Here is a 13150-nt window from a genome sequence, read left to right as displayed (position 1 = left end):
CCCTGCACCAGACAGAGCTGTCGGCGATTCTTCCTATTGTAAAGTCATGCAGTGTGTAACCTCCTGTCGTCATTCCATCGTGCAGTGTGAACACAGCAACAACTGAATGCTACCCCAGATAGTCGTTCAGTGTGAAACCAACCGTGATGCGACGTCTTTGAAAATCGTGCAGTGTGAACTCTGCATAAGTTACCGAAAACACACATGAAAACACGTAACACACGGTAGACGCGCGTTTGTGCGGCAGAGCGGCTCTCTTTCATGCTGTATGACGTGACAGACAACTAGTTGTCTAGTCCGGTTCCGTTCACACAGCACGTGTGTTCCGAGAATGCGGTTGTGAGTCCTGAAAATTTACGGGTGTGAGTTCGGTTACAGAATGCGGTTGTCACGCCCATAAATAACTGAACTGTGTGTGAACGTAACCGTATTAAGGACTCAAATACAGGACTGACAACCGTATTCTGCTGCTGTGTGAACGTGGCCATATTTTCCAGGTTTGTTTGATGAGTAGAAAGTTCCAAAGAACAGCATTTATTTGAAGTACAATTTGTTGCAAAAGCGTTTACTGTCTCTTTTGATTAATTTAATGCATCCTTGCTGAATAAATGTATTAATTTCTTCCAAAGAAAACAAATCTTATTGACCCCAAACTTGAAGAGGCATTGTGTCTGTAGGTCAGAATTTCGAAACCGGTCCCCTTGCATGCTAAACGAAAACTCAATGCACCATTAGACTAACTTGTCTTAGATAAGGAATAACCCTGCTGAAGGACTGCCACAAGTACCCAAAAACCAAAACTGTGATCTGAAGAACTTTAAACATAAAAAAGAACATTTTTAATCTCTAAAAAAAAAAAAATCATTGCCAACTCGACTGCCCTATATAGCAGAAACTGGTTCTTGTAACACCTTGTCAATTATTTTGATCAAAGATAAGAGCTCTGTTCAGAAGCTGTATTCTGGAACGTACTATCTTTCGAGTTTCTTCAGCGTTGCATACATATTAGCAATGTGTTGCACCACATCAGTCTCTGAGTCTGCCTGGAGTGGGTGGGAGTCTCTCACCGTTTTGATCTTGAATCTGTTCAGTAGCCTGAGAATGCAAATGTCTTTGAATGTCTCCTGTGACTATGTAAGCGCTCCGTCACCAGGCCATTCCAACAAATTTCTCTACTCAATTTTACACACAAGAAGCATACCTGCATTCCTCTTTTTATATATGTCAAACTTTTCAACATAACATACATATTTCTGCCACTTAATGTCAGTGCCATGCATATCTCACATGCATAAATCTAGTGTTCTGCTGTTTTATAATGTGCAAACATCACTCTAAAAGCAGAAAAGGATGAAACATTCAGCAGAGCATGAACTAAGCAGCCCTCCAGCTGAGTAATACCGCCGTGTCTTGTTCATTCAGGCTTGGTTTCAGTTTATATGTCTCATCCCTGATGACCAATCATGAAGCAGAATAAAAAGTTTTTAAGAGCCAAAGCATTTATACAAAAACACCCAGAGCAAGATAATGTATGAGATCCCTTGAGATGATACAGCAAGACTCTTTAAACAACCATACTACAGTACAAAGTGTTTAAAATATATAATCACTCAGAGTTTTGCAACAGAGCTGTAGGGAGTGCCCATTTTTCAGTGGAATAAAACAGCAGGCCAGCAGTACAAGTAAGGAGTTACACTCCCTAAAGATCCATTATCTGTAAAGATGTGTACATTTTTGTGCATACACTTTTAATGTAAAACATATATTATCAGTTACTTTATTCTCTTGACTGTATGCTGAGACAAGACATCTTCAAAATGCTGACTACAAAATGTTAGGATATAATTCTAGCATTTGGTCCTATCCAGGATGTAAATTACAGTATTGGGTACAGTATGAGGTAAACAATTAAACTCTAACAATTAAATATTTTTTTAAGTGCATGTCATTATTTAAAATTAACTGGAGGCCATCCATCACCTGCACAGATAAATTTACTTATTAGAGGTAAAATGTTTTTTTTTTTTATAAAAGCATAGGCATTAAAAGAATCTAAGGAATGTCAATGGAATTTATATCATATTTGGAGCCAGACCAAGTCGGGTCAAACAAGAATCTAAGAACCAAACAAGATACTGAATAAACTGTAATTCCTATTTTCAGTTAATTTTTCAAAGATTCAGTATTATTAGGCTATATGATTATAGGAGGGTTCTTGTTTGATCTTATTAAGACTCCCAAAACCCCCTTTGCTTTCCAAACTAAAATTCTAATATTATCATATTTCTATAAATGTAAACTTTTTGTTTCACAATTGTTTTGCTGTTTACATGTTGCTATATTTGCCATAATACGCTTTGTAGTGACAGGTTCCATTGTTAGTTTACAAAGGTAAACGTATACTGCATCATAGCACTGTACAAAGAACTGTATATTTTTTCCTATGCAAGAACGGTGGAAATGTCGAATACTTTAATCCACTTTCAAAAATAATTCGACCCTTAGAAATATTTACCGACGTTAATGAGTTACAACTTGTCCAAGTTTCCTTTACAAACCCCATCATTCCACAAATCAACTTTAATAAGCATTCAATAACAGTAAAATAACTAGATCATGTGACATAAGTTAAGTGGTGTTGATTCTTCACAATATTCATGACCTCACAAAACTGGTTTACTTGAACTTGTATCGCCAATACGACACAGAGTAACAATCGATAAGTCGTAATTCAATGCAAGTTTCGAGAAATGACAGATAATTACAGCGACGTTGTCCTCAGAGATAAACCTACCTCGCATTGGGTTTTGAATCCAGAGGATTCCCCCGATAAGGTGTGGAGACTGCCCTAACATCATGGCACCAGAGCAGGTGGTCGAAACACAAACGAAACACCTGTCTAACACAAGCGCCCAGCTCGCGCGCCTTATGAAAGCTGATTAATAATAACGCGCTCACGCCAGTCCGCAGCTCCTCAATGAAGAGCGCATCGCATCTCAATGACCAACGTGAAAGAGTCGCACAAAATACGGGTTCTAAACATTAAAATGGTTAACTCAGAGTAGGAACATGCTGTATGGTGGTGTTCTGTTCCTCTTAATGGTGTTCCGCGGTGAGATGTGAATCAGTGGGTGGACGTGCAGATGCTGAATGATGCAGATCGTGAATCTTTACAATACATGCATAGACTGATCTCAAGCCCACGGGCCCCGTGAGCCCATCTCTATGTCATAGGTTTCCAGCGCAAGAGCAGGGCAAAGATCTGCGGCTGATCGGCAGCCAATCATAATCCCAACCCAGTTGTGGGGAAGCGTTGTTTGTTTGATTGTTTGCTGTTGAAGCGTTCTTTTCTATAAACAAACATATCCGCAGAAATTAATCTCGAGACGTTTGTTGAAGTCTTACCTTGAACAGCCATACCGCTACTCCATGAGTTCGCGCATTATGGGAAGGTAAAGCTGTTGGTTGTCTGAGTACCCCACTCTGCCAAAGCGTCTTGCTTATTAACACTTGCAAGCAACCTCTGTCAAAACCGAGTGTGCTGGAAAAGCGTGAAATGTGTTTCCAAAGAACCATGGGTATTGTAGTTCCACCTCAAAGTTACTGGATATGTAACCACGTTGTTAGACCGGTTTCAACTCATTATATTAGTCTATCTGTCTATCTATCTATCTATCTATCTATCTATCTATCTATCTATCTATCATGTGTGAATTTATTTATTTATTTATTTATTTGACTATGACAATTAAATTTATCCAAAGCAATTTACATGGGAGAATAGTAGGCTGAAAGAAATGTGGGTTAAACATATGAAAGTAAACTGGTTGTCAACTCTGATGAAAAACTCTGATGTTTATTCAAATGTTTGAGAAGTATGTTTGAAGAAATGTATTATTATTATTATTATTATTTAGGTTACAAACACATTCTATGCTGCAAGAAATTTGAAATAAAAAAAAAAATATATATATATATATATATATTGTTGCTCATAAATGTGTCTGCTTGTGTAACTGTGAACCTGTTGCATGCCTCTAACTCATTGAATATTATTTTTGAAAAGTTCTATTGTGACATAGAGATTTCTTCATTGTCATAATTTCTAACATGTTTGAAAGACATACGTATAAATCTTAACCTATGAACTCCCAAACTGTAAGTCAAAGGCCCCTTTAAAACACGTTTTAGGTCAAAGTTGGTATGCTCTTTTCTAATATGTTAGTATTAAATGTAAAGAGTAAATGTTTCTCTTTACTCTTTCAGCTCTAGCTGTCCAACAAGGACAACACTGAATCAGAACAACCGGAGAGCAACATGAATTCTTTATTGAGCTCTTAATCTGGACCCGTGAAAGAGTTTGACTTCCCAGGATGACACAGAAGCTATAAAGTGGAGAATGAAGAGGCATCATTATAGATACAGATCACTGTCTGCGGAACTCAGGCTATCTCAATTCCTTTTGCATGAGTGAATACAATAATGTTGAGCATGAATCCTTTAGAAATGATTATCATGTAAACCTACATCCCTATCACTGTATGAACTGATCACATCACAACCTAATTTAGGTTATGGGAAATGTGTAAGAATATATGTCATCTATAATTATATATGGTTAATTTTGGTTCTTCTGTGTGGCAATATTAAAGTATTTTGAACAGGTTTAGTTGAACAAAAGAAAAACTGCACAGTATTGTTTAAAACCCACACTAATGCAAGTATACATTAGAGTACGCTTCTAGATCAATTTGATTACAGTTGGAGCCCCTTGGTGGACATCATGGATCCTGGAACAAATGATGTGGGAAACCACGATTTTGGGTCTGACCAAGTAGCTTTTCCTGAAATTATACTTTTTATATTAATTTTATTTTGTTTTCATTATGGACACTTGACATTGCAAATAAATAGCAAATGTGGAACATATGAAGTGTAGACTACTTTTACTCCATTCTTCTAAATTGAAACCTTCAGCTGGAGCTACAAAGCTTGCCTGTCCATTAGGTCCAGGTATAAGATTTTGTTCCACACTTTTATGTTATGACACAGCACTTCCTCTAAATGTTTTTTTTTTTTAAATCTGCATTCCTGAAGATTACAGTCAGCTCTTGTTTTTCTGGTTTCCAGACAAATGACAATCAAAGAACAAATGTTTGGCTTTACTGATAAGGTTTGATCTGTGACTGAACATGTTGTTCTGCTGCTACATGATTATCTTCATACACTTACTGTAGGTTGACACAATTCCCATAAGCTTCCCATAAACATGCTACCATTTGTTACTGTATAATGTAATGTATTTTGAAAGATTGCAGGCATATTTTCTTTATTTGCATTTTAAATCACCCTGAAAGAAAAAAGGTTGTTGTGTTTCTTGTAATGTAGGCTACTTCCAAATTTCTCTCTTACGGTTCTACATAGCACCATTTGACAAAGGTGCTGTATGATTACAAGCCAATGAGCCACTTTTAGTGCTATTTAGCGCCATTTTTGTTTAGAGTGTATACAACATGTACTAAATGCAGAGGTAATATCCAGATTATAATGACTGCAAATACATGGCAAGGAGCAAATTGTAGCGTTAGCGCACTGCTCCCTCTTCTGGACGATTTACAGTATGACAAATAATATGTTATCAGAGCAGCCCCTTTTATCTCTAATGTGTAGCCTTTTAGCATAGTCGTTTTAGCAGTTTCTTATTTACAAAGTATGATTCAATGAAACAAATCTTTGTACATGCACACACATAAGTGAGCAAACACAGCAAGAGCTGAGACAGCTCAGAAAACTCAGTCTGCAAACTTACAAACTGTAATACATACATGTAAACACATAGAACACTTAGAACCATAATAATTTAATAATATAATTTCTATATTTTATCAAAAGCAGCTAAGTCTTTCACATTCAGTTCAGTCACACCACACTGTGTCAGTCTTCTGTCATACTAACAGAGTAATAATGACACCATCATCCTTTCAGCCACCTTTCCCTGCTTCCTGGCCCTCATTAGTATGCCCACGACTTTATCAGAGATCCGCACATATCTGTCAAACAGATCGCCAAAAGTCACTCTAGTGTAACCGTCTGGATCCGGGTCCTCCATGGTCCTTATGATGAAGCACATGTCATCTATCTCCCGGTGGATGTGTGCCTCTGCACGTCTGGCCCTCTCTGCTGTCTTGCTGCCCTCTTTGGGCCTGCCGTAGCCCTCCTCACCCTTCCGCAGCCGTGTTAACATGGAGTACTCATAATCAAAGTCCTCGCTGAAGGGGTTGAGCTTCTGATTGATGGTATGTTCCGATGCCCAGTTTTGCCAGCGGCTTTTTAAGTTGCCCACAGCGCTGTGTTTTTTTGACAAGGCATTTATTTTGTTGGCATCTTCGACATCCTTCTTTCCCCTAAGAATACTGTGCATATTATTTATAAAATAATGCAAATTGTAATGCTAGTAGGCTACTTACAAATAAAGTGTAGCATTGTATGTACTGTATGTAGTTTTGTGTATTTTTGTGCTTCTGCAGTGAGTGGAATTCAATGCAGTAAATATTTCACTGGTCATTACAGTGGTTAGCTGCACACATGCATTTGATGCTGCCATAAAGTAATCTGCCTTTTTCACAGAATTTCGTAATTTCTCAACAAACTCCCAGAACAGGTGTTTGGAGGGAGCATGGGAAGGCCATTCACCGTGTTAGAAGTGAGTAAACCATCAGAATGATGATGAGCGAATCTTTTGTCTTTATCATTCAAAAACGCTGATTCATTCAGTAACAAAACAAATTAATTTTTTTTGAGTGAGAATCTTTTACCAATTCTTTCAAAAACGCAGATTCATTCAGGAACTAAATAAGTAGGCTAATTGTATTTATGAGTAACTGAATAATCAATTGAACATATTTTTTCAAAAACACTAATTCATTTGGAAATTAAGCTGAATCAATCATTTAACGGTTCATTCAAAAACACTGTTTCATTCAGAAACACTACTAACTTGCTTGGAGACACACAGTGGTTAATTCTGCTGTGGATTTCTTTTCTTTTATTTATATATTTTAATTTAATTTAATTAATTTTTTTGATGTCAAAAAGTTGGTGGAGTTGCTCTGAATAATCAGTATGGCTGTAAATCTTGTATTGTTATTATAGATTATTTTATGAGTATTATAGCCTCATAAAAGCCCTGTTGGTGAATAAATGGTGCACTACATGGTGCAGATTACACACACAACATCTCCATCAAACACAGCATAAGTTATAAATACATTGATTTACAACATCTAAATATTACCACAGACTAACCTTTCGTATAAAATATCACGCAACATATGCTTTATAGCTTTTTGTTCTAAAACAACAACAACAACAACAAAATTCCACATTTTATATCTTATCTGTTATTAGAAGACCAGAATTTACCTGAGAACAGTGGATCTTTTGATTGTGACCACAGACTCTGTATTTTAATTCTTCCTATTATTACCTGTGTCCTCCTGGTTGGTTCCTAGCTGCAGGCTTCCATCCTCATTATCCCCACTGCCCTCCTGAGCCTGCTTTTTCTCCTTTTCCATTTCCTTCCAGCCCCGGGTCAGCTCCGAAACCATGTTGGAGCACTTCATGCGGCGCGTGGGCGACCCTTTCTTGCTTAGCATCTTGTCCAGTTCATCCGTGGCCACGTCCTTACAGATGCGTTTGGTCAAAAAGTCAATGCCCGCACTTTTCTCCTGTACTTCTCTTGTCACAGTTTTCACCACTTGTGTGGTTTTGATGCATGACTTCCCGGCGGCCTCCACATCATCCTGGTTTTTATTTCTAGGGTCCTGATTGGAAAGAGACTTCTGAGAAGGTTTGATCCTTGGAGCTATTTTTTTTTTTTTCATCTTTTTTGGGGTCCTCTGTGAGCTCGGGGCCCATCCGCTGGGTTCACTGGACTGCTTCTCCACATTTTCTCTCACCCACTGCTGCCAGCTCTGTTAAGCTGCACACCATGCTTATGGCACGCAGCTTTTTAGCTTTTTAATGTTCTTGTTTGTTGAGGGCTTCTTTTCTGACATTGTTTACCTCCAAGGGGTTCCTTCCCTCATTCAAGTTCCTTGTCCCTGATGGCTTTTATATAACACCTCGTTGTGATTCCCAGCCTGTAGTAAATTCTAGACTCTGAGCTCTCCCTTAGGCACTAGTGCGGTTTTGAAATGGGTGAACCAACCTTACATGGCGGTGGAAACTATGCCAGGCATCTCTGCTGATCATCTTTCCTTGACACTTACCTACCTCTGGGATTGGTGGGGAATCACGTTTCATCATAGACGTTGCCCATCGCTGGGGCTAAACAGGGCAGAAATCAGTGAGTGTTAAGCTTTTCCCTAGGCTTCACAAATGTGCAGACAGCTGCTGTGTGTCTTATCTGGATACTTAAATTCAGTTGACTTTGTCTTTACCATTTAATTCAATTAGCAGTGTCAATTAGCAAAAGCAACAGTGTCCACTATGTTGTCAATGCTAAGTGGTAAACTACCAATGTGAACTGTGTGGATCATATGCATTCAGATTCGATGCGTCTTAAATATTTTTGGTCACATTACCGCTAAAATATCTTCAGTCTGACGGAACTAATGACTGTTTACAATCATTGGACAGACCGAAGATTTTTTAAATTAAATATTAAATATATGTATGTAACATAATGTCTATTTCCATCACATGTTTAGGTCTTACATTTCATATAAGGTAGTATTAAAAAGGTCTTTAAAAGTCTTAAATTTAACTTGTTCATGTCTGTAGAAACCCTGGAGAGAGAGTGAGAGAGAGAGAGAGAGAGAGAGAGAGAGAGAGAGAGAACGTGTACAGTGCAACAGAATGAATTCAACAGCCATATCCACTAACAAGAGAGCACATTTGTCCTACAGTCAAAAGAGCCAACATTAAAAATCTATGTGGTCAAAGCATTAGCATGGTTTACAAAATGTAGAAGAAATTTGAAATCATCATATTATTATGCATAACCTTGGTTAAATCTCAGCAATTAAACAGCTTATCTGCAGATCACCTAAATAGAGAAAATAAAAACAGACATAAAATAATGTTGGTGTTTGTAAAGTGTGTGTGCACTTGTCAGCCAGCAGAGGTCCTCGTAACAATAGTGTTCCAGTTTGAATGGCTGAGAAGAGCTCTCATATAGTCTATTAACTAATCTTTAAAACTGATCGTAACTTTTATTTTAATTCTTTAAAGTGCATATTTACTAAAAATAATTACAGTAGTACACTCTACCAGTCAAAGGTTTGGAATAGTTACTACCAAGGCTGTATTTATTTGATAAAAAATGCAGTAAAAACAATTATACTGTGAAATAATTACAGTTTATAAGCACTGTTTTTTAAATGAATACATTTTTATTTGTAATTTATTCCTGTGATGGCAAAGCTGAATTTTCAGCAGTCATTACTCCAGTCTTCAATCCTTCAAAAATCATTCTAATATGCTGATTTGCTACTCAAGAAACATTTCTTATTATTATCAGTCATGAAAACAGTTGTACTGCATGTAGTGCATGCTGCTAGTAATGTCATGGGTTTGATTCTCAGAGAATCTCTGATCAAATGTATACCTTGAATGCAATGTATCTTGCTTTACATAAAAGCTTCTGCCAGATGCATAAATGCAATTAGTAATTTGTGATAAACTGGTCTGTGAAGAGTGTTTTATAAGATATTTAAACACCAAAAATGCAGACTATCATTAGAGCATAGCACAATCATGTGCAGATGTTGAGATAAAGGCAGATCATCCAGAACGAATGATATATATGGGGTCATTCTGCAATCCAGGTCAAATGTCAAGGCCCCTAATTCCCTTTGTGTTTTGAACTGAGATCACTTAAATTACCTCATCTCACCTTTACCAAAACCTCAGTAAAAAGAAAACTGATGGCTAAGAGCACTTATACAGTTTTGATTGTCCACACGACTTCCATCTGAATTAAAAATATTAATTGAGACACAGCTCGCTCTTAGTGCACAATTCCTTCCTTCCATAATACCTCATTTAACTCATCTAATACACAAATATTTGTCCTACACCAGCCCTCAGATGGTTTTCATTTCAACCAAGCTTTCAACTGATTTATTACGTTAATCATTGGTATGGATGGGTACCTCATCCTAAAAGCCAGGTGTGAATTGACTTCCCAAACGTCTGGTCCAGCTGTCTGCACTAGACATATGGTCCAGTGGTTCCTTCATCCATCTGGGCTGAAAATCTCTCCTGGTCAAGACGGGCCATAGGGTCCAGAGTCAGATGAGTAAGAGCACCTGTACCTGCTGGTGCGTGTTGCACTTCCCTGTTTCTCCGCCTTTCTGTTTGTCTTTCAATTCCTCCGACTCTAAAACCATTCCTGAGCTTGTTTTGTTTGGCCATCACAGCTAATTGACCAGACACAGACTTCGCTGCACTATCCGAAGCCTTGGGGTTTCTGATTTGCATATCATTCTGAGCAGGGAAATAGAATTTATGTTGTGGTAATCTGTCTCTGATTAAAGGCACCATTAAGTCTTAAATGGTGATAAAAAGAGGTAAATACATTGCTCTGCTTTTACACTGAGGATACAGGCAAAGCTTTTGGTTTTCAAAATATTTGCAGTAGGTGGAACACATTGCCATTGAAATAACTATTTTTCATCCCGAAAAGTAACAATTTGGAAGAATTATATTCTAGGGTTTTATTCATAGTTATTACAGAATATTTGTACTGTGAGAATCATATTGTATTATGTTGTTTTTGGAGGAGCTATCCAACTTTAGCTGCCAACCATGAATAAAAAATACCTGCAAGACTGCACAGTAGAGGAAAAACAGTGCCCAAATCTGAGACAGACAGAAATTAGACAGAAAATTATAAGAGAGAAAAAGCAGATGAGTAAAAAAGAAAAATTAAACATAACATCCTCTTTTCATGGAGGATAACCTAAGTGAAGTGTTGCCTCGAACATTTTGGGTGCTCCAAAGTCAACAGTGTCAGCTTGTGGGCTTTAAATCTGTCTCTAATCCAATACAGCTCTACTGCAATGAACGTTATTGATTGTGATTGGCTGTCTGGAGCGGACTCATAAATAAATGAAATGGATGATAAATTAGCTTGTACGTGATCAGGAGTTGGCGGCAAACCTGCCAACTGGCCAACCTTTATGACATTGCAAGAGCATGAGTCTCGCCCTTCTCCGCTTGCAGATCACCTTCTTTAATCAAGGTGGTCCTCCCCACTCTGCTCTCCCGTTTCCTGTCTCCCTTAGTAGGAAGAAACAGCGGAGCAGTGGGGCTCAAACACTGGGCTCAAGTGAACTCATGCCGGCGCAGCTCCCGCATGCTTCACTCTCCCCCCAATGCCTTGATTCGACTGTGTGCTTCACATGTGAGGATCAGAGCCCCTCGTTGGCTGTGAGCGGCTTGATTTCCTTCGGTGGATCCGAGGAGGAGGCTGTCGCTGGTGACTCCATGTCATTAATGGCTGCAGATGCTGAAGAGTGGGCATGTTCCGGCAAAGAGCCTGAATCCCCACCTCCGACATAGACAACACGGCCCAGAATGGACGGAGAGCTGATCTGCATTCTAACCAAGGCTGTGGAAAATCTCGGCCTGGCTTGGTGGGCTCCAGAAGAGACCGCCCGCGGCCTTCTTGACAAGTGGTACCTGAAGGGACGCCATCAACATTCCTCCCGCCAACTGCCCGCCCCGTTCCTGCCGGCAGCAAGGCCATGGCCAACTTGGTGGTGCTAGAGTGCCACCTTTGGCTAAATCTGACAGAGATCAGGGACGCTGACAAGGTTGCCTTATTATACTTGCCAGTTTCTCCCAAGGGACTGTTTGGCCCTGCCGTGGATGGATTTGGCGAGCGGTTTACAGTGGCACAAAAGCCATCTCAGGAAATGAGTCACTTCCTGCCGAAACACTCCAGTGCGGCAGAAGGCTCCATCCAGAAGGCTCCATCCTCTCAGCAGCCTGCAAAGACAGCGCCACCTAAGCCCCAGCCTAAAGCTGAGTGGTCTTTCTGGGGACAGTTACTGATTCTGCCCGGATACAGGCATGGATTACGTCGGATCACTCTCTGACTATTCAATGGCTGGTGGCATCTTTCAAACTGGGGACTTCACGACCCCTCAGGGTTTTCCAAATGATGCTCTGCCTCATGTCGGCCGCTTCCTCTGTGATTCCTCTGGGCCTGCTTCACATGAGGCCTCTTCAGTATTGGCTCAAAGCCCATGTCCCGTCCCACTCTTGGCGCCTGAGACATTTTCATCTCAGGGTAACCCACCGCTGCATCAGAGCTGTGGCCCCTTGGAAAACTCTTTGCCTGTTTCAATCAGGTGTGCTGTTGGGACTGACCTCCAGAAGGAAGGTGGTCACAACAGATGCTTCCAACTCGGGTTGGGGAGCTCTGTACAAGGGCAGACTGGCATTTGGCTCCTGGTAAAACCTGGAGCAATGCTTACACATCAACTGCCTTGAGATGATGGTGGTTTTTCTACCCCTAAAAACATTCCTACCAGCCTTAAGGGGGCACCACGTCCTGGTCCGTTCAGACAACATGACGGTGGTAGCCTTTATCAATCACCATGCTGGTCTCAGGTCACAGTCCTTTCACAGGTTGGCTCGACGCCTCCTTTTATGGGCACAAGGCAAACTCCTCTCACTGAGAGCAGTTTATGTGCCGGGCAGACATGCTGTCCAGGGACAATGTGGCTCCAGGAGACTGCATCCCCAAATAGTTCAAAATGATCTGGTCTGTCTTCGGCAGGGCAGAGGTAGACCACTTCGTCTCAGAAGACAACTTTCACTGCCAAATTTATTTTTTGAAGCAGCGAGATGCCCTGGCCCACAAATGGCCCAGCGTTCGCCTATATGCCTCCCCCCAGTTGCCCTGCATCCTTAGGTCATCAGACGGGTCAGTGAAGTCAGATGCTCAGTCCTCTTGCTGGCCCCACATTGGAGGAATTAGAAGTTGATCCAGCTGCTATCGGCAGCCCCTTGGTCGATACCACTGAGGAAGGATCTTCTCTCGCAAGCAAAGGTCATGATTTGGCATCCCTGGCCAGAGCTGTGGAGCCTTCATATTTGGCTCCTCGACAGGAGCCTTTGCAGCTCCCAGCGAGTG

At 40.1% G+C, this 13150-nt stretch overlaps 1 protein-coding gene and 1 pseudogene across 2 annotated transcripts in view; both read right to left on the bottom strand.

The window, feature by feature from the left end:
* Positions 1–3555, bottom strand: part of LOC107696530 (sterile alpha motif domain-containing protein 12) — an 89777-nt gene extending 86222 nt beyond the window's left edge. Inside the window, exon 1 of one of the 2 annotated variants that reach the window (XM_016496890.1) lies at positions 3406–3555. In XM_016496890.1, coding sequence (XP_016352376.1) covers positions 3406–3418 — 13 coding nt within the window. In that variant the 5' untranslated portion in view covers positions 3419–3555. Of the gene's footprint in view, positions 1–2794; positions 3277–3405 lie in introns of those variants that run through there. The other variant, XM_016496889.1, reaches the window with a different exon arrangement.
* A 2395-nt stretch (positions 3556–5950) lies between these two features.
* Positions 5951–8057, bottom strand: LOC107696507 (actin-binding Rho-activating protein-like; annotated as a pseudogene).
* Positions 8058–13150: the final 5093 nt, after the last annotated feature.

This window comes from Sinocyclocheilus anshuiensis, unplaced genomic scaffold (assembly GCF_001515605.1).
Source record: "Sinocyclocheilus anshuiensis isolate Anshui unplaced genomic scaffold, SAMN03320099.WGS_v1.1 scaffold590, whole genome shotgun sequence".
Classification (NCBI taxonomy): Eukaryota; Metazoa; Chordata; class Actinopteri; order Cypriniformes; family Cyprinidae; genus Sinocyclocheilus; species Sinocyclocheilus anshuiensis.
Note: the sequence above shows the minus strand (reverse complement) of the source record. Positions and strands in the feature narration are given on the sequence as shown.